Source organism: Phyllobates terribilis, unplaced genomic scaffold (genome assembly GCF_046119375.1).
Source record: "Phyllobates terribilis strain yellow unplaced genomic scaffold, ASM4611937v1 Scaffold_7__3_contigs__length_470593459, whole genome shotgun sequence".
Lineage (NCBI taxonomy): Eukaryota > Metazoa > Chordata > Amphibia > Anura > Dendrobatidae > Phyllobates > Phyllobates terribilis.
In genome coordinates, this window is record NW_027362767.1 from 361,364,529 (window position 1) to 361,387,494 (window position 22,966).

Consider the following 22,966-nt stretch of genomic DNA (forward strand, 5'->3'; position numbering starts at 1 on the left):
CTTCTTTCTTCCTTCCTCCTTTCTTATCCTTAGACTTCAATAAGTCCTTAAACCTCACTGTGCCAGCAGTCCTTCTTGTCTTGAGCAAGATGGATTTGAGCTGGGGTTTTTTTTCACAGTAAAGAATGAATTCAGGAAGCTGGGGTTGGGGAAGAAGTGGCTCATGCATGGAGTCATGAATGGAGAAAAAAAAAATTCTCTGATAAGACATATTAAAAGTTTCTTTTATTCGTTTGTACTATTGAATTTTGCGAAGTTTTATTGGCCCCCATACATATTAGAACTTTGTAAATTTGGAAAGACTGGCTGACCATCTAATGTGTATGTTGTCCTCCCGACTTCACTCTTGAGTTCTACACAATACATAAGAGTGAGCGAATATTAGGTATGGAAATTAGACCTAGTAGGTGTAGGGAGAAGTGTGGTGCATTATCTGTAGAATGTTATAAGTATGTAACAAATAGCACATGAACCATACTTGTCATCTCTTCTGGAACGTCCAGGATGCTTCCAGACTCCTGGAACAGTCAGACGACCCCACCGATTCTCCCCGAAACCTCCCTGAAGCCAGTAATTCTAGGGGGATTTTTTCATTTAGTCAGTCTTGAAAAGAAGAGTAATGGGTGTAGAGATAGGTGTGACTACAGAATATGGGGTGGCTATGCTTCTCCTGCCCTTCATGAGTCTTCCTGGATACGTGCCTTCAAAACTTGTCAGGTAAGATATAAACATATACAGATATGTGTTCGCAGAATGGAAAGCATCAGATTATGGACAACAACCAAGTTAAAGTAAACTGACCAATAGTGATAAAAGAAAACAGTATCTCTTTTCAGAAGTCATCCAGCCCCAACAGTGCTAAATGTCTTGGAACGAGTATTTCTATCATTATATTGAATCATTTGGGTCCAGATATGTAGGAGCTTAAGCATAGAAAGCTTGAATGCCTGCACTGCAGAATATGGATCCCGTGAGCGGCTTAGAAGCATTTTACTGCATGCCTATAGCCTCAAGACCAAACCGCAGAATGTTCTTTGCAGCATTTATCTATGAAACCACATCTTGGTTGTTCTACAGTAAGTGCCTCACTAGTCTCATCCACACATATCAAGTACACTGGTTCAATAGTCAAGAGATAGTAACAGACCAGAATCTTATCTTTGCCCCTCAAAGACTGTGTTCTGTGTGAACTGGAACATGGCGGACCGCTCAATGTCGATGGTGCATTAAATCGCCAGAACGCTAACTCGGCAGAGCTGTAGAGCAGAGCAGCATCCTTCAGATGAGAATTATAGCTCCGACACGCATGAAAACAACTCAGCCTAGTAAATCTGCCACTATGCAAAAGCTGAATCTTTCCAATATAGAAATAGCACAAAGCTTCCTGAACAGATCAAAGACGGAATTCTCTATTTCCTTTTAACCTTTTGTTCCCAAGACCTCCAATGCACATAACAATTTTATATGTACCTTGATATTTTGGCTTGTCTGGTAGAGGTGATATTCACACATCTTATTTTAAGTATCGTTGTTAGTGTAATAGTCCAATCCATCCACATACCTGATCTGTCTATCTGGTAATGTACAACCACCTACACTTGAAGAGAAGATTGTTCAATGGCATAAAAATTACTTTAATGGGAAAAATTTCAGTAAAAACTGAAGTGGATCAGACACAGTCTATCCAGCCCTCTAGACTGCCTGAAGATCAGGCTCTGGCTGTGACACAATAATGGACCCCAAAGAACAGCAGACCTATAACGAAAATTAGAAGAGGACATGCACATGTTCACATACTTGTTAAAAGTTTGAATTTGCAGGGAAAGTTTTGTGAAAAGTTTTCTTTAGAGTTCCAGGATAAGGGATTAAAAGATATCGAAACCTTCAGAGGGCAAGTTTTTTCTGTTAGACAAATTCTTGAGTTGTTGTAAAAGAAAACAATTCTTAAAATTGGATTTCATCAAAGGGAATCTGTCAGGTGATTCATGCTTCCCAAAGCAGTTTGTAGTTTCAGAGAAAATACACTTTGAAGATCCAGATGAGGACCATAATATGAAAAGGCGGCTCTTCTAGGAGCTGCTGGAAGTGATTGACAGGTCTATCCCTTGAATGTAGGGAGAGACCTGTAACCTATGATCAGAACTGGGCTAGTCTCCTCTCTAGTTATGGTACCCAGCCGGGTCTTCAAAGTATACTCTCTCTGAAACCCTCGAGCATTTTAGAGAATAATATACCTGGTTGCAATTGTGCAGCCAAGCAGCGGTTTATGTTGCCCATGGTTTGTTTAGCATGAATCGTATTACTTTTTCCCTTTAAAATTTTGCAAAGTTTGCTTTCTACAACCTCTGTGTCACACTATTGTTGATTGCAGAATGAGTTAATTGAGAATTTGTTAGTGAATTTATTCTTATGAGAGATTTTATAGCTCCTAACTTGTTCTTCTGAGCTTCTCTAATTTATGACCACAAAGTTCAGCTCAACTGTCCTGTGAGAGGAGCTCAGAGGAAGGAATATACGAGTAATAAACATTTCTACCAGAATCATCTCACTGTTGGATTTTTAGTAAAATCATTCTGCAATAGAAGCAACACAAAAGCTGTAGACATGGTGCAAAATTTTTACTGAAACTCGATTGTAGAAATTACTTTCAGTCAAAAAAATACATGCAATTAAAACAAAAAAAAATTCCCATAAAGTTGTCCATATCCTTTAATTGTTCTGATTTGGCACTTTAATTGTTGGTTAGTATGCATTGATTGTGGAAAGAGAGGGAGTCCTCAGATCAAATTCGGTAGTCTTAAGACTTAGTCGAATACTCGGTTCATCCATGTCACAAAACAGATGGCGTAAAGTGAACCTCTCTACTGATACATGCAGCTCAATCTGTGGGCAGTATGTATCGGACACTGGCTGTATGTACTCAGCCAGGCACGTTTGACTCTGAAACACTGCGGGGTTTCAGAGAAAAAAAGCTCATGGGGACCAAGCTGTGCTGTAGACTAGTTGGACAGGCGGGTCACCGGTGGTTTCTCCTTGCACGCTGCCTTAGGCTGACAGGTTTCAACCAACATACACTATTAGGCAGAGACCTGTCAATCCAGGACAGGGAGAAGCCGCCAGGGGCCCGCCTGTCCAACTAGTCTACAGCGCCTCTCAGTCACCTTCAGCTTTTAGAGTACGTTTTTCTTTGAAACGCCTAACTAGCTGAGTTCATACAGCCAGCGCCTGATACATATTGCCCACTAATTGGGCAGCATGTATCAGCTGTCAGGTTAATTATACTTTGTGACACAACTAGTGCTATCTTTTTAATTGACTCATGGATGTCTTAGCGGATAAAATATCCCTGCAAGCTAATATTGACACCATTTACATTGAGAGACATTCTTGCCTAAAATAAGTCATGAGATGCAAGCAACTTTTTGACATTGCAAATTATGTGTATCAGACCCCATGCAACTCCTAATTTATCCCTAGCCATTTAATTATTTATTGTACCAATACAATTCTCATCTTTGTTCATCATTTACTACAGCCTATTTCTCATCTTCGTAACCCCAGATGTTCATCTCCTTCCACCTATAACCATGATGTAAAGATCCCTGGTTTCCAAGATCATGGAAGGTCCTTTCGTCAGTACTGGGTTATACAGATAACCAATTAATCCAATCATTAGTAAGCCATTTTAATTATGCATGATTAGGACTAAAGAAGACATAGTATGACCCAGTTCACATAGCCATACTAAGTAAAGCTGTGACTATAGTCATTCCCAATCATGACCCCTTGTGACAACAATCAGATGGCAAATGAACCATCTTTAGTGCGGGTCTAAAAATTATCACTGGACAGCAACGCATTCCCTTACGTAAACAGGAGCTGTGTGGACGAGAATATGTAAACTATACGGAGACCAATGATCATAGTAATGATCGTTCATCACCATATAGTTTTCACATGCAGATGATTGCACATGTAAATAGAAGTGTAATGGATGCCAAGACTTATATTAAAATGTGACGTGTTGTAGGCTAGTTAATTATAGGTCACCTCTTACAAGTCTATTGAAGGATGAAAGGTCCCATTGTTGTAGACTCTGCGTGTTTTAAAATAGAATAGATGCATTCAGTTATCCAAACGGTGTAAAAGTCAATACGAGCTGGAGAAAAGCTTCTCGGCCTGAGCGACTAAAAGAGGAGTCAGACTGTCATTCAAGAGCGAGATGTTTTGTCTGCAAGCTCGAAATTCAGAAAGTCTCTTGCCGGAGTATTTCAGGGAACCCATAACGTATAGTGTTCACCACAACTAGTCCCCAGTTGTGAATTTTTAATTATGCCAGATCATTTTCAGTAAATGGGACTCTGGGCTCAATTAGTGCTGTCAGATCCAATTTTTCACTCACCTGCTATTGAGCTCCATTCTGTGTTGTTTGCAGTAATTGCCAAATCCACAGGATGATGAGTCTTGTGAAAGATGAATGGCTGCCACATTTCCCTTTCTCCTGGCCTGTCTCTTGCAGAGTAATAGGAATACTTAATCCTTCTGAAATTAGGACGTGGAGGAAAAAAATGAAACATACGACTGTCCAAAAGTATTTTCGCAAGAAAATTGTGATGATGAATGTGTGTAGGGATGGAGAGGAGCGAAAGAAATTTCAGTCACTTGGCAGATTGATTATTCCATTCCTTGGGTTATATTTATATAAATTTCAATTCAATCGTTAATGTGAGGAACCAGGTAGATTTTAAGCAGCAAAAAAAATACTTTTGACAATGCAAAATGTGTTATTATTATTTTTAAACTTTGTGTATTATATACAGTACAGACCAAAAGTTTGGACACACCTTCTCATTTAAAGATTTTTCTGTATTTTCATGACTATGAAAATTGTACATTCACACTGAAGGCATCAAAACTATGAATTAACACATGTGGAATCATATACTTAACAAAAAAGTGTGAAACAACTGAAAATATGTCTTATATTCTAGGTTCTTCAAAGTAGACACCTTTTGCTTTGATGACTGCTTTGCACACTCTTGGCATTCTCTTGATGAGCTTCAAGAGGTAGTCACCGGAAATGGTTTTCACTTCACAGGTGTGCCCTGTCAGTCTAAGTGCCTCCTTGAACCAAGTAATGCCTCTCTGAATTGTCTCCTTTAAACAAATAATACACCTTGGGTACCCCCTTTGGAAAATATTAATGTCCCTTTAGTGCCCACATAAATCAATGATGACCAGTCCCAAACAATCTTTGTTTCAACCCCCCACAACAAAATTTAGTTTATATTCACCTAATCCAAGTTATCTTTTCTAGAGATGAGCGGACCCATGGAAGTTCGGGTTCTGGTACCCGACCAAACTTTAGTCCAAAGTTCAGTTCGGGTACCAGAACTCTACCCGAACTTGAACCTCAACCCAAACTCTATTGAAAACAATGGGGACCCCGAACTTTGGAGCTTGAAAATATCTCTCTCTCTCCTCATCGGACTCCCGAACTGTAAAACGGACTTCCTGGAGAAATCCAGGGTACGAACCCCGAACTTTACAGATTGGGTTCGCTCATCTCTGCTCTTCTCCCCTAAACACAGAACGTGTCAACACATACAGAGCAGTCTAGTGACCCTTCTGTACTGTCTGTGCCTTGGCACTGACATCTTCTAGGTTGCAGGTCTTAAGCAGCCTGTGGCCTACAGGATGGAGAATGGTGGACAAGGGAGCATTACTTTACCCCAGGATCCAAGAATATCAGCCTAATAGCTTGACTGGAGATATACACCAGAAGTCCAAGGCATGTGGATCTTTAGTGCTAGCAATACCACTGCTACTTTTTTTAAAACCTTTTTTTAAATGTTGCACCCTTAAGGAATATTGCGCCCAGGTAGTCCTCCACTCCAGCCACCCCCCTCCAGGAAACACCATTGAGTCTCTCAAAAAGGCCACCATATTAAGAACCAGGATTGCTCATTCTAGTCGAGCTCATTCATTGTATAAGTCCAGTGGCTTGTGGGTGGCTGTCCACAGGTGGGCTTGTCGCCTAATTTTCATGGGAAATTTACAGCACTGCCACCTGTCCTGGCCTTTTGGCAGTCCTGGACTCAGGAAAATTGCAAACCACTGCACCTTGCTTGAAAAATTCTACCTTATGCAACCAAAATCTTATGTTTCTACTCCTGTAGAATTGTGGATGAAAGGAATTATTTTGCAGTTTGACCTGGATATTGGTTTATTGGGTGTTGGAATAAAGGATTTTGTGTACATATGCACTCATGATGATAAGTAGTTACTTCATTTGGTCATAGGGTGTCTAGAAGCCAAGTGGTACTAGGTGTCTAGAAGCCAAAAAAGTGGATCTCCACATTTATTTATCACTCGTCAATCAAAAAATTCTTTATACGAAAGGTTGATTTCGATAGCCCCTGGAGAACATTTAAGGATGGAAAAGGTTACAAAATAAAAAATCTCTTGGCATGTATAGGAACAAATGTATATTTGACCAAAAGAGCAAAACAAGCATTATACTTTAATTGCAAATCCTGTCGGTGCTGCACATCTGAAAGGACATCTGCAAGATCAAATGTAAATACCTCTTAGAAGAGTCTCCCGTACCTATCGTGTCCTTCTAGTGATTTCATTCACATACTGTAAATAGCACAAGGCTCGGGCTTAATTTCCAATTCTTTGTGGATCTCCAATTACAAATGCTTTAAGAAACAAAAAAAATCAACGAAAGCCCCCGAGATCCATTTCTCAGGATTGCGAAGAGTTAAAAATGAAAGCAATTTTGTAGCTCGAAATGAATTCATTGGCTATTGGCGCTGAATTCCTCACTCGGTACCCATGTCCCCATATTCTCTTGTTTACAGAGCTTGAACAGGAATTCATGCAAGTTGAAAGGTTGTAAATGGCTCGCCAATTTGTAGCCATCCTAAGGGAACACCCATGCTTCTAACTGATCAAATAGCCACCTTCACAGAGGCTTTTATAAGTGACCTTGAAATGGGAATATAAAGGTATGAAAAGGCAGCATTAGGAGGAATGAACAGTTCACAGTAGGGTTTTCCCGCATCACAAACCGGGACCAGGAATAAAAAGGAAACATCTATGCGGCTCACAGCTAAGGCAAACACTGAATGACCTGCCTAATACTTTACAGAATACTTTAGTAGCTTTATAAACCCGCTCCTGTGTCTGATGGAAGGACATGTCTTTTTGATGTGATTACAATACTTACAATCTCCTTTCAAAAAGAAAAAAAAATGCAGCAATTTGTATAAAACCATCCTGGGTGCCCAAATACTAAAAATTTACATATTACTTATATTTTATTCTGCACAGTAATTATCCTGTTAGGGCAGCAGTATGTCCTTCAGAGCTGAAACTGGTGGCTTTCTGCTTTGCGCAATCTCTACTTGGCAAACACAAAAGACAGATTCATTAAAGGAAATCTGCCAGCAGGTTTTTGCTATTTAATCTGAGAGCAGCATAATATAGAGCAAGAGAACCTGATTACGGTGATGTGTCATTTACTAGGCTGTGTGTTGTAGTTTCAATACAATCAGTGTTTTATCAGCAAGAGATGTTTGCTGCAGGACTAGGTTTCACATGCACAGCAGTCCACCTAATCTGTGTAACCCCGTCCCCATCACTGATTGGCAGCTTGCTGACACTGTACACTTTGCACAGGAAGCAGTCAATCAGGGGTGAGGACGGGGTTATAAAGAGCTCAGCATTCTGACCACTGCAATATCTACAACAGAGAAAACAGGGATTCTGTCTAAACTGCACCAAGCAGCCCGGTAAGTGACACATTACTGGAATCAGTCTTTCTTGCCCTATATTAGGCTGCTCTTGGTTTACATAGAATAAACCTGTTGACAGATTGCCTTTAAGAAACATGTACAACATCAGTCTTAATGAATTAGGTACATCTTACAAGTGGTTTGCACCTCCGCCACAAATGTTACTATAGAATACATTTATGAGCAATTTACACCACTGAAGTAATGTCAATTTTGAAAAAATTTCCTTGGCATGCCACGTCCCTCCCACTTTGGCAGTAAAACAACTCAAAATAATTTATACAACAGTTAAAAGTTGCAAATGTGTTTCAGAGCCAGGCCCTTAATGATTGCAATTATTAAGGACCTGGCTCTGGAATGCGTTGCAACTTTTAACACTTGTTTGATTTAGGCTATGTGCCCACGATGCAGAAATGAAGCAGAAATTTTCCTGAGCATTTCTGCATCTCCTTGGCAGAAAAACGCATGCGGTTTTTACATGCGTTTTTGACGCGTTTTTGCATGCGTATTTGCCATGCGTTTTTCCAATGCATTGTATAGGCAAATACGCATGCAGAAACGCACAAGAATTGGTCATGTCCGTATTTTTTCTGCGAGTAAAATCTGCGCAGAAAAAATCCTGACCATGTGCACAGAACTTGCAGAATGTCATAGGAAGTCATGGGATAAGGTATGCAATGCGTTTCTGAAGCGTTTACGCACCAAAAACGCATCGTGGGCACACAGCCTTATTATTCCGAGTTGTTTTACTCATCTACAGAAGATGCATTTTAACAAGCCGGATCTTATCTTCTCTCTTCTATTAGAATTCACTGATACGGTAAATGAAAACATGTTTTGCCACGTGAAGAATGATTATATTAATCACACAATAGTAATAGATAATCATCAAGAATTTTCATTTTGTGAATGTTGATTCTAACCTTTGGAGACATCCGATTAATCCAGATTTAGGGCTCATGTCTTTTGCCCAGAGTTTGTACAAAAGTTTCCTCTGGACTCTCAAATTATGGGAATACTCTTCTTCTGTGGAACATTGCTTCTTGAGGTGTTACGATTCCGTATTGTAGGCATATAGTGCAATTTATGCACAACCATATGTCTCTGTGCATCTGGAATAGCTGTGCATGTGGGGCCAGTAGGGTTGAGAGAATCTGCCGAAATCCAAATTCGTCAGATCGATAGAATTTGTGGAGGAAATTCTACTTGGATTTAATTCATGTGATGCAAATCGAACACACATTATTGTTTTCTGAGGTCTCTCCAAACTCCCAGAGCACAATATACAAATATAAAAAAAATTGCACTCACCGACCCTCACGTGTCCCCGTTTCAGAACATTCATCTGCTTGAGTCCCATCGCCAGTGCAGTCTTTACTGAGCCATCCTTGGTGTTTTTGCCGTATTTTGCGCTGATTAGGCATCAACATTATGTCATCACATCATGGCCTTGATAGCACTGGAGATGCCAAGCTCCAAAAGACCTCAAAGAAAGCCCAATGAAGACCACATGTTGTGCCCAGACTGAAGAAGACATTTTTTATCAGTTCATTGCCATTTTGGAATCTTACCAGATTCTCGTGAATCTTAAAAAAAAATCAAATTCTGGCAAATCTAAATGTTTTGTGAAATTTGAGGCTAATTTAATTCGCCTGGAAGCTACAAGCTCATCTGTACAGGCCAGTAAACTGGTAGTTGCTGGTCAAGCACTATTGCTCTAGAGATTATCCGCTATTGTATTAGACAATTTATTTGTAGATTTTCAATGACTGAAATAACTTTTCAATTTTGCAAAAATACCAATATCATTTGAAGAATTTGTATTTTTTCTCAAAAATGCATTTCTCAAGTTTGCCAGAAAATATATCATATTGTTCTGCTCAATTACTGACAGCTGAAAGATTAACGATTGTTATGCTTTACAGTAATTACACCTAATGAATCAAAAGCTCAGTCAGGGAAGTAATTGACAGCAATCAGACATTGTTCAGATCGTTTGATGGAAAGTAGTGACTTATCAAGGGACGACTTTCTGTGTTCAGTTGTTTAACTTGAGTTAGCCAAACATGCTGCATAAACCCTCTTCAGGGGTCTATAGATTCAGACAGTTGTATCGGAAGACTCGTACACAAAGTATTTCTTAAAAAAGAACACACTTACGTTATTGGATGTTCGTACACTGTGTGAATGAGCCCTGGGATTACTGCTGCATCTGAACTTGTAACCAAAAATACAGAGACAGTGTAGCAATTTGTGGTAGTCCATATGTGGCCACCATGGCTCAGCCATAACATGTACAGGATCCATCACAGCCAGTTTATCACAGCCATTTGCAAATATAGTCGTAAATAGTAGAGCCAGGGATTTCTCTGTGTTGGTTACATGGTTTTAAGGGGTACATTTTCACCTTATGGAGAGTGACATGCCAGTTCTGGCACGCCAGTATGAGGAGAATTAAATGCCTTGCGTGCTCCTCTGGGAAATTAAATATACAAATTGTCTCTTCAGAGAGGAAGAGGACTTGAACTCTTGTGCCACCTATTGGAAGTAGCAATTTTACAAGTCAATATTGACCCTTTAATGAGCCTTGCTATATGATTTATCCTAAGTCGTATTGCAATACTCATTAAAGGGTCGATATTGACTTGTAGGATTGCTGTTTCCAATAGGTGGCACTAGAGTACAAGTCCTGTTCCTCCCTGAAGAGGCAATTTGGATACATGGGTGTAACTGCAGTGGGTGCTTTGGTTGCAGTCACACCCAGGTCCTGGAATCCATGGGGCCCTGAAAGGTGCCTTTGACACATTTAAGAAACCAAAGCCATTAAAGACCCATGATAGTCGAGGAATCCTGTTGGAAATTTTGCATGAGGGCCCATTAACTTCCAGTAATCCCACTGGTTGTGTAAATATTTTGTCAAAGTTAATACAGTCTTAAAGGGCTATTCCAATCCCATTAAGTAATCTCATATCATTAAGAAAATGATTGGCAGGATTGTGACCGCTAGGACTTACACTAATGCTGAGAATCTAAAGCCACAGGCTTTTTTTCCCAGCACAGAGAAACATGCTCAGAGTATTTTTATTCAAATTTGCATTTGTTAGGCAATCTTTTATAGTGGTTGTTACCAAACTCTAGGATTGCAAATCAATTATTAAAGGGAGCCTGTCACCATTTTTTCCCCATATAAAGTACAGCCACCACTATTAGGGCCTCTTTTAAAGCATACTAGAATGCTGTAAAAAAGTCCCCAATCCCCTCTGCAGATCATAAAAAAAACCTTTTTATTATTCTCACAAACGGTGTGGTCTGGTCCGATGGGCATCTCTGGTCTTGATCCAGCGCCTCCTCTCTTCCTTCAATCGCCGTCCTTCTTCCTTGCTTCCTGTGGATGACGCGTCCTATGTCAACCACACCGTTCACCAAATTCTGCACAGTCGTACCTCTGTCTGCCTTGCCGAGGGCAGAGCACAGTACTGTAATACTCGTGGTTTGATCTGTAAAAAAAATAAAAGTAAAATGACACTCAGATCATAGCAAAATATATTGATGTTTCTTGTTTTGGAACCTGTGATGATATATTGCCTTTTTACTCCTCACCAGGAGACAATATTCTAGGCAGAAAGGAAACCTTTCATAAATTATGACCCTAAGATTTATGCCTTCCAAAACAGTTTGAAGTTTTACTATCAAACCAGCTTTGCTTTGCATATGTAATTTTGTATACCATGCTGTAGACTCAAGGTTAGGCCACGTTCACACGTTCAGTATTTGGTCAGTATTTTACATCAGTATTTGTAAACCAAAACCAGGAGTGGGTGATAAATACAGAAGTGGTGACGTGTTTCTATTATACTTTTCCTCAGATTTTTTCCACTCCTGGTTTTGACTTAAAAATACTGATGTAAAATACTGACCAAATACTGTGAACGTGGCCGTATATCGTTAAATTAGTTCCCAGGACAGAGGAAATATACTTCTGTGATCCAATGCTGCATTTACAAAAGCTGGGATTTACCATAGCCCTGCACTGTTATGTATTTGGACCTATAGGCTAAAGGTGTCACTCTAGAATACTTTTGTTATTTTTGGGCATAAAAGTATTTTCATTGACCTATAGGCTTATAATGTTTCCCACTGTACAGAATGGACGGTACTGGTGTAACTAAGAAAAACTGACCTTAAGGCTCCTTGACATATTTATGCCGTCTACAATTGGTAAAAAAATTGGAAGAAAACTTCAAGGCTACTGCAATATTTCTTTGTAGAAAAGTCTCAAGCAATCTTACAACCACCAGTCATTTCCAACTATTAACTTTTCTATAGGAAGTCAGAAAAGTCTCAGGATGGTAACAGTCGTCCGACAATTTTACAACAACTATTGCATTCCTTTACAATTGTTACAAGGTCAATTGCAACTATATTTCAGAAGGGAAACATTGAGGCTGTGCTTTTGGAAATCTTATTGTAGCCCAAGCCATAAGATCAGTCACAATCAATGAAGGCTACTTTGATGGACTGTATGTGGACTTCTTGGTTTCCAACTCCACCTCTTTTATGGTTTTCAGGAAAAATCACTTAGTAATACCAAGTCTGGCATGCCAAGTTAAGGAGGCTTATTCCCCTTGCAATGCTCCTCTGGGAAATTTAATATGCAAATTGCCTCTTCAGCTAGACAGAGGACTTGTAATCTATAGTGCCACATATTGGAAGCAGCAATCCTACAAGTCACAATCGACCCTTTAACGAGTCGTGCAATATGACTAAGGATAAAAGCCAAATCAGAATCTCAATTTGCAGACACGGTGTTTCAAGCTATTGGCAGTCATCAGTGCAAAGTATGAGAACTGGTTTGGCTAGATGAGAGGCTCTGGACTGAGGTCTATGTCACTATCCACAAGGCGAAACATTACCCCTTAGACCTCAGTCCAGAGCCTTTCATCTAGCCAAACCAGTTCTCATACTTTGCACTGATGAGGGCCAACAGCCCGAAACACCGTATCTGCAAATTGAGATTCTGACTTGGCTTTTATCCTGTCATATTGCAAGACTCATTAAAGGATAGATTGTGACTTGTAGGATTTCTGCCTCTAATAGGTGGCGCTATAGAGTTCAAGTCCTCACTCTAGCTGAAGAGGCAATTTGCATATTACTAATAACAATGTACCAATAATTGTGACATGGATGAGAAGGATCAAAGCATCTTATATGTAGGGACCATTGTTCTTTTTAACAAGCAGTGGGCTCCATTGACTGCAAGACCCTTATTCAACTACATCGGCTGCACATACAGCACCCACACATGGCCATTTTTAAATAAATAACACTGTATGTATGAAAACTGTTTTAAAAATGGTTGGTCAGATCACTTTTCATTTTAAACTAAGCCTCATAAGAAAGAAAGTTAAAAATTGATTGGTTGTTGTAGCTAGAATGTTCTTCACCAAAAACAATTGATTGGTTGTTGTAGCTAGAATGTTCTTCACCAAAAACAATGTGTGACCAAGTCCTGTCTCTAAATATCTATGCATGGGAGGATGATTTGTTGGCTTCTGCCAGACCTCCATATTTCCCCTGCAGCCATGCCCCTAGCACCAGGTCCACAATCAATCCCATGAAAACATCTTTTTTTTTATTTCACAACAGTGGTCCCATCTCTGTCGAAAGAAGGATTATTTTATTTTTTGTTATTGCCAATACTAAAATAAGTTGCCTTTTTTTAGTATAAATTGGTATGAGCATAATTGCAGCCAGCCATTGAATGTGTTTAATAAAAAGTTGGAGAATGGAGTGACTTGTCAGGTATAATAACTAAGTGCTGGAACAGTCTTCTCCCGTTAAAGTCCGTGGAGATGACATTCCAAGAGACAGCGGAGAGACTTGCTGTGCATTGTGAATTAAGATGTTGCTGGCTTGCTGACTTTCACAGAGATGACATTAAATTACATAAGGAGCTTTTGTGCTGTCACAGAAAGTCTCTTTTGGAAGTGTGGCCTTCCCGTGCTAATCATATGCGTACAAAACAATAATAATGCTGATGATATCTCCCAAAGGCTTTTAAAGGTCACTTGGCATTGTCACTATTTAGAAAAAGTCAGCTGTCGCTGTAATTGAAAGGGGCAGATGGATGGAGGACAATGGATTTCAAGAGAAATGCCAGTGAACTGGAGATAGGGGTGCCACGTCTCTCCGACTATAATTAACAGCATTTTCTAGTGGAAAACAGTGACATTGTGCACCGTCTACTGTAAGAGACTGCTTATACCCAGGGGCTTAGCTTTTCTTTTATGACAGGGTACTGTAATTCACTCTAGAAAGTTGTATCAAGTAAATCAAGAAATATGAATCAAGGAATATATCTCCAGTTTGTATATAAATGTGCATATACAGTATACATGTGTGTGCACAGAACGGACCAAAAGTTTGGACACACCTTCTCATTTTAAGATTTTTCTGTATTTTCATGACTATGAAAATTGTACATTCACACTGAAGGCATCAAAACTATGAATTAACACATGTGGAATTATATACTTAACAAAAAAGTGTGAAACAACTGAAAATATGTCTTATATTCTAGGTTCTTCAAAGTAGCCACCTTTTGCTTTGATGACTGCTTTGCACACTCTTGGCATTCTCTTGATGAGCTTCAAGAGGTAGTCACTGGAAATGGTCTTCCAACAATCTTGAAGGAGTTCCCAGAGATGCTTAGCACTTGTTGGCCATTTTGCCTTCACTCTGCGGTACAGCTCACCCCAAACCATCTTGATTGGGTTCAGGTCTGGTGACTGTGGAGGCCAGGTCATCTGGTGTAACACCCCATCACTCTCCTTCTTGGTCAAATAGCCCTTACACAGCCAGGAGGTGTGTTTGGGGTCATTGTCCTGTTGAAAAATAAATGATGGTCCAACTAAACGCAAACCGGATGGAATAGCATGCCGCTGCAAGATGCTGTGGTAGCCATGCTGGTTCAGTATGCCTTCAATTTTGAATAAATCCCCAACAGTGTCACCAGCAAAGCACTCCCACACCATCATGCCTGCTCCTCCATGCTTCACGGTGGGAACCAGGCATGTAGAGTCCATCCGTTCACCTTTTCTGCGTCGCACAAAGACACGGTGGTTGGAACCAAAGATCTCAAATTTGGACTCATCAGACCAAAGCACAGATTTCCACTGGTCTAATGTCCTTTCCTTGTGTTCTTTAGCCCAAACAAGTCTCTACTGCTTGTTGCCTATCCTTAGCAGTGGTTTCCTAGCTGCTATTTTACCATGAAGGCCTGCTGCACAATGTCTCCTCTTAACAGTTGTTGTAGAGATGTGTCTGCTGCTAGAACTCTGTGTGGCATTGACCTGGTCTCTAATCTGAGCTGCTGTTAACCTGCGATTTCTGAGGCTGGTGACTAGGATAAACATCCTCAGAAGTAGAGGTGACTCTTGGTCTTCCTTTCCTGGAGCGGTCCTCATGTGAGCCAGTTTCTTTGTAGTGCTTGATGGTTTTTGCAACTGCACTTGGGGACACTTTCAAAGTTTGCCCAATTTTTCGGACTGACTGACCTTCATTTCTTAAAGTAATGATGGCCACTCGTTTTTCTTTACTTAGCTGCTTTTTTCTTGCCATAATACAAATTCTAACAGTCTATTCAGTAGGACTATCAGCTGTGTATCCACCTGACTTCTGCACAACACAACTGATGGACCCAACCCCATTTATAAGGCAAGAAATCCCACTTATTAAACCTGACAAGGCACACCTGTGAAGTGAAAACCATTTCCGGTGACTCCCTATTGAAGCTCATCAAGAGAATGCCAAGAGTGTGCAAAGCAGTCATCAAAGCAAAAGGTGGCTACTTTGAAGAACCTAGAATATAAGACATATTTTCAGTTGTTTCACATTTTTTTGTTAAGTATATAATTCCACATGTGTTAATTCATAGTTGTGATGCCTTCAGTGTGAATGTACAATTTTCAAAGTCATGAAAATACAGAAAAATCTTTAAATGAGAAGGTGTGTCCAAACTTTTGGTCTGTACTGTATATGTACAGTATATACACTGCTCAAAAAAATAAAGGGAACACTGAAATAAATATCCTAGATCTGAATGAAGGAAATATTCTCATTGAATACTTTGTTCTGTACAAAGTTGAATGTGCTGACAACAAAATCACACAAAAATCATCAATGGAAATCACATTTATTAACCAATGGAGGCCTGGATTTGGAGTCACCGTCAAAATTAAAGTGGAAAAACACACTACAGGCTGATCCAACTTTGATGTAATGTTCTTAAAACAAGTCAAAATGAGTCTCAGTATTGTGTGTGGCCTCCACATGCCTGTATGACCTCCCTACAATGCCTGGGCATGCTCCTGATGAGGTTGCGGATGGTCTCCTGTGGGATCTCCTCCCCGACCTGGACTAAAGCATCCGCCAACTCGTGGACAGTCTGTGGTGCAACGTGACGTTGGTGGATGGAGCGAGACATGATGTCCCAGATGTGCTCAGTCGGATTCAGGTCTGGGGAACGGGCGGGCCAGTCCATAGCTTCAATGCCTTCATCTTGCAGGAACTGCTGACACACTCCAGCCACATGAGGTCTGGCATTGTCCTGCATTAGGAGGAACCCAGGGCCAACAGCACCAGCATATGGTCTCACAAGGGGTCTGAGGATCTCATCTCGGTACCTAATGGCAGTCAGGCTACCTCTGATGAGCACATGGAGGGCTGTGCGGCCCTCCAAAGAAATGCCACCCCACACCATTACTGACCCACTGCCAAACCGGTCATGCTGAAGGATGTTGCAGGCAGCAGATCGCTCTCCATGGTGTCTCCAGACTCTGTCACGTCTGTCACATGTGCTCAGTGTGAACCTGCTTTCATCTGTGAAGAGCACAGGGCACCAGTGGCGACTTTGCCAATCCTGGTGTTCTGTGGCAAATGCCAAGCGTCCTGCACGGTGTTGGGCTGTGAGCACAACCCCCATCTGTGGACGTCGGGCCCTCATGCCACCCTCATGGAGTCGGTTTCTAACCGTTTGTGAAGACACATGCACATTTGTGGCCTGCTGGAGGTCATTTTGCAGGGCTCTGGCAGTGCTCCTCCTGTTCCTCCTTGCACAAAGGAGGAGGTAATGGTCCTGCTGATGGGTTGTTGCCCTCCTATGGCTCCCTCCACATCTCCTGGTATCTGCTTCATGCTCAGGACACTGTGCTGACAGAAACAGCTACCCTTCTTGCCACAGCTCGCATTAATGTGCCATCCTGGATGAACTGCACTACCTGAGCAACATCTGTGGGTTGTAGAGTCCGTCTCATGCTACTGTAGCTCTAGGGGTGAGAGCAATGGCAAAATGAAAAAGTGACCAAAACAAAAGCCAAAATGGATGAGAACAGAGAAATGGTCTGTGGTCACCACCTGCAGAATCACTCCTTTATAGGGGGTATCTTGCTAATTGCCGATCATTTCTACCAGTTGTCTGTTCCATTTGCACAACAGCAGGAGAAATGGATTCACAATCAGTGTTGCTTCATAACTGGACATGTAGATTTCACAGAAATGTTATTGATTTGGAGTTACATTGTGTTGTTAAAGTGTTCCCTTTATTTTTTTGAGCAGTGTATATATATATATATATATATATATATATATACAGTACAGACCAAAAGTTTGGACACCCCTTCTCATTTAAAGATTTTTCTGTATTTTCATGACTATGAAAATTGTACATTCACACTGAAGGCATCAAAACTATGAATTAACACATGTGGAATTATATACTTAACAAAAAAGTGTGAAACAACTGAAAATATGTCTTATATTCTAGGTTCTTCAAAGTAGCCACCTTTTGCTTTGATGACTGCTTTGCACACTCTTGGCATTCTCTTGATGAGCTTCAAGAGGTAGTCACCGGAAATGGTTTTCACTTCACAGGTGTGCCCTGTCAGGTTTAATAAGTGGGATTTCTTGCCTTATAAATGAGGTTGGGACCATCAGTTGTGTTGTGCAGAAGTCAGGTGGATACACAGCTGATAGTCCTACTGAATAGACTGTTAGCTGCTTTTTTCTTGCCATAATACAAATTCTAAATAAAGAAAAATGAGTGGCCATCATTACTTTAAGAAATGAAGGTCAGTCAGTGCAAAAAATTTGGAAAACTTTGAAAGTGTCCCCAAGTGCAGTTGCAAAAACTATCAAGCGCTACAAAGAAACTGGCTCACATGAGGACCGCTCCAGGAAAGGAAGACCAAGAGTCACCTCTGCTTCTGAGGATAAACTTATCCAAGTCACCAGCCTCAGAAATCACAGGTTAACAGCAGCTCAGATTAGAGACCAGGTCAATGACACACAGAGTTCTAGCAGCAGACACATCTCTTCAACAACTGTTAAGAAGAGACTTTGTGCAGCAGGCCTTCATGGTAAAATAGCTCCTAGGAAACCACTGCTAAGGACAGGCAACAAGCAGAAGAGACTTGTTTGGGCTAAATAACACAAGGAATGGACATTAGACCAGTGGAAATCTGTGCTTTGGTCTGATGAGTCCAAATTTGAGATCTTTGGTTCCAACCACCGTGTCTTTGCGCGACGCAGAAAAGGTGAACGAATGGACTCTACATGCCTGGTTCCCACCGTGAAGCATGGAGGAGGAAGTGTGATGGTGTGGGGGTGCTTTGCTGGTGACACTGTTAGGGATTTATTCAAAATTGAAGGCTTACTGAACCAGCATGGCTACCACAGCATCTTGCAGCGGCATGCTATTCCATCCGGTTTGCGTTTAGTTGGACCATCATTTATTTTTCAACAGGACAATGACCCCAAACACACCTCAGGCTGTGTAAGGGCTATTTGACCAAGAGGGAGAGTGATGGGGTGCTACGCCAGATGACCTGGCCTCCACAGTCACCAGACCTGAACCCAATCGAGATGGTTTGGGGTGAGCTGGACCGCAGAGTGAAGGCAAAAGGGCCAACAAGTGCTAAGCACACATTACGGTATGTTTATTATCCATAAAAACAAGCAAGTTCAGTATGGGGCCAGTGATCTATGTACACTCACCATAGATCAGAGAAGGCTAAATAGTGAGAAGTCTACCTGGTCCCGGTAATAGGAACATCTGGACCAACTACTGAGGCAGATAGAACAATCAGCGTCACCATGCCTTATTAGAAGTGACCTGGCCATTTTTATGTTAGAGAATCTCATCCATCCCTGCACGTCTCCTCTGGTAAGTACTAGACACTTTGTCCATCTGAAGACTGATGATTTCCTCTTAGATAGGGATCTGATACGTCTTTATTGTTCTGCTCACACACTCACTCATTACGGCTTAAAGGATTTTCAGTTCATTTTTTCCACATCATTGAATTGTCCACACCATGGTGTTGTAGGTTGCAGAACAATAGTGTTCATTTTGACATTGAAAGACTCTGCCGGTATGACGTTGTTTCAGGTGACGCATGCAATAAAGATTTTTATCATTTTAAAGGGAATCTATTAGATGGCTCATGCTTACGAAACAATTTAAACAGGTGAGTTTAACACCTTTACCACTTTGGGTTTTTACATTTTCTTTTTTTGCTCCTCTTCTTCCCAGAGCCATAACTTTTTTATTTTTCTGTCAATATGGCCGTGTGAGGGTCTGTTTTTTGCTGGATGAGATGTACTTTTCAGCGACACCATTGGTTTTACCATATCATGTACTGGAAAATGGGAAAAAAAATCCAAGTGCGGTGAAATTGCAAAAAAAAGTGCAATTCCACAATTTTTTTTTTTTTTTTTACCATGTGTTCACTAAATGCTAAAACTGACGTTCCAATATGATTCTCCAGGTCATTACGAGTTTGTAGATACCAAAAATGTATAGGTTGTTTGTAAAAAAAAAGGCGTCATTTTCTGAGACCTGAAGCGTCTCCATTTTTCGGTATTTGGGACCGGGTGAGGACTTATGTTTTTTGCACGCCAAGATATAATGTTTTGATCACTCATTATTGCATTTTATTGCAATGCTGAGGTGACTAAAAAAAACGTATTTCTAGCGTTTAGATTTGTTTTACATAGTTACATAGTTACATAGTTTATAAGGCCGAAAAAAGACAAGCGTCCATCCAGTTCAGCCTATTTCTTGTGCACTGCAGCTATTCCGCAGCGTTTTCTCGTTACGTTATTTACCAATCGGATTAATTCTTTTATGTTTTGCTAGATCGGACAATTTTGAATGTGGTGATACCAAATATGTGTACTTTTTATTTTTTTTTTATTGTTTTATTTTGAATGGGGCAAAAGGGGGGTGATTTGAACTTTTATATTTTTTTACATTATTTTTTTTACTTTTTACTTACTTCAATAGATTCCATGGGACACTAGAAGCTGCGATCTTCTGATCACATGTGCTACACATACCAGGGCTAAAGCCCTGCTATATGTAACAAAGTGTAGTTAGGATGTACATCACGCTCTATAAAAATATGGTGCCAGGATAGGATACCACTCCATATACTCCATGAAGAAAAAATCCGCCACTCATAGAGTTGCAGAAAAAAATCTGATTTATTAGTAAAGCAATCCAAAAACAGTGACGTTTTGGTTTAAAGGACCTTCTTCAGACAGATTGCATATGGTTCACTTCATGAAAAAGCACTGTGGAGAATAGGGGTTTAATGCCCATAGGATTTGCACTGGATCCTTTCAAAAAATCACTGTGTTTGGATTGCTTTACTAATAAATCATATTTTTTTCTGCAACTCAATGAGTGCCGGATTTTTTCTTTACGGACTACATGTAACAAAAATACTCATCTGCTATGAACGCCGGCCACTGGGCGGCGCTCATAGCAGATCGGCTATGACAACCACAGGGGTCTGCAGCCCCGGGTTGTCATGCCAACCCATCGGCGGCCTGCGATCATGTGACAGGCTCACCGATGGGTGGGTCTTATGACGCACTTCTGGCGCAGCCATTTTAAATGCCACTGTTGGAGTTTGACAGCAGCATTTAACATGTTAACAGCCATGGTTGGATCGCATTCCACCCACTGATGATCAGATCAGCTGTCATGTTCCGGAAACATGCTGGCTCCGGTGCTGAGCCTGCATCTTTCCCGGCACATGGCAGCTGATCTGTCATGTGCCGGGAAAGGGAGGGAGGCAACATTGGATGTACCTATCCAAGGTCGTAAAGGGGTTAAAGGGAATCTGTCCGCTGCAGAAACGATATTTACTTGCAGATATCGTGGTAATTTGCAGATACATAATGTTTAAATCATGCCTGCCTCCCTTACTGGATCAGCGGCTACAGGGGGAGAAGGAAGTTATATCCTCACTACAATCACTCACTTACAGTCATTGGAGCGTTGCAGGGAGCAGTTACAGCCATCGATCTCTGTTCATTGAATGTGTTGTAATAACTCTCCTTGCACACTGACAGTCTGCTTTACACACACATAAACTGCAGACCAGGCTGTCAATCACTATGGCAGGAATGGTTAAAGCTTGTCCATAGTCTAGTGAATGGTTACTGTAGAAGCTGTCTGCACCATCTGATGACTAGAAGTGAGCGGCTGCAGGTAGAATATAACTCCATTTTTTTCCTGTAGCCGCTGCTCCAGTAAGCTTGCCAGATATAATTTAAACACTATTTACCTGCAAATTGCATCTATATTTGCAGTTAAATAGAGTTTTTGGATGTGACAGGTTCCCTTTAATACATGTTCAAATATACTTGTGTAGCTCCAAATTGTCTTGTAAAAAAAATTTCAAATTTGTTCAACTACATGAGCTGGCAAGTTCCGTGAAGGCGGTCCATGTTCCCGCAAGTTCTCTAACTCTCCCAAGTAAATTCCAATCATAAAGACCAAAGCCAAACAGGAAAGAACCTAGATGGAGCTGCATAAATTTTGTTAAGGCATCCAGTGGTATTAAAAAATGTGGGTTTCATTGATACAGTAGAGAAAAAAGTATATAAAAAAAAAATCTTTGATTTGCTTCAAGCAACTCACCAAACTGACCATTTTACATGGAGAAGATTGCATCATCTAGAGAAGGCTGACATGACCTCGTCTTCCCCACAATGCCTTGTAACTATCACATTTCATGGGATAGGACAGCTAATCTGAAGAAACTATTATATCATGTTTAAAAACAGAGGCAGGGAATGCAGCAGCCATTTTAAGATGAATCTGGATAGTGAGAGGACGTCACAGCTTACAACTGAGCCATAGAGATAAGGAGAGAAAGCCATAGAACATTGAACTTTGAAACTGTAAAACTATGTTCATATGTTTTGGCTGTACTACTGTTTTGTTGCCACAATTGCAGCATACATGCATTATTTTGCTGCAATTTTTGAAAGTTGGAGCAAAAGCTTTGGGGTTCTCCTACAAAGTGTGCGTACAGTACAGCAGTGATGAGCTTAGTATGTGAGGAAAAGAGAATAGTCTCCTATATATTACTGCTGGAGTTGAAGAAGCAGAATATCTTCAAAAATATGTACTATATTCCAGTGTGTGCTGTGAACAGGAACTCGGCTTATTGGCCTGAAACGGAAAGTCATGAGGACATTATCGACTGGCTTTCAGAATATACAGATTATGTCTTCAGTAGCTTCAAACACAATTCAACAACGTTACCAGTGAATGTGAAATTTTTCCGGCAACTTGTCCCGAACAGTAGGAGAACGTGGCCCATCTCAGAAAACGCTTACAAGGCCATTTTGTAGTTTACCATTGATAACACATTTGATATTCTGTTCATTTTGACTCCATGGCATTTGACAAGTGAATCCAATTTGTTCAGATTTAGATGACATACCTGCTATTATGTAATTCCATTAGGAGGTGCTTGCAGCACAGACCACGTAGCCAATCTCCGAAGACAAAACCGTAATAGGACATGTGGCAGTATTACTGTGTGGTTGCACAATTCTGATAGAGAGCATGACCTGTCTCAGAACTGTGATTCTGCAAGCTGAAAGGAGCGGAATTGGCTGGTTTCATCTCCTGCAGAGGCCACAATCAGGGTTTCATATGCTGTCGTAGGAAGGAATTGTAGGGGATTTATTCTTCAACAATACAAATGATAGCGTATTGTCAGAATATTTTACTGAAGAATTGTTTAAGAAGAATAGTTTTTGCAATATGTGACATGAATTTGTCTTGTGCTGATACAAAACAT

At 40.6% G+C, this 22,966-nt stretch overlaps 2 protein-coding genes across 2 annotated transcripts in view; one reads left to right on the plus strand and one right to left on the minus strand.

The window, feature by feature from the left end:
* Nucleotides 1-22,966, plus strand: part of HS6ST2 (heparan sulfate 6-O-sulfotransferase 2) — a 469,232-nt gene that overhangs the window by 339,459 nt on the left and 106,807 nt on the right. The gene's annotated exons all lie outside the window — the stretch shown is intronic.
* Nucleotides 9,903-22,966, minus strand: part of LOC141153361 (uncharacterized) — a 99,898-nt gene continuing 86,834 nt past the window's right edge. The window contains exons 5-6 of the mRNA XM_073638069.1: nt 11,100-11,299; nt 9,903-9,941 (exon numbers count right to left, since the gene is read on the minus strand). Coding sequence (XP_073494170.1) covers nt 9,903-9,941; nt 11,100-11,299 — 239 coding nt within the window. The remainder of the gene's footprint in view (nt 9,942-11,099; nt 11,300-22,966) is intronic.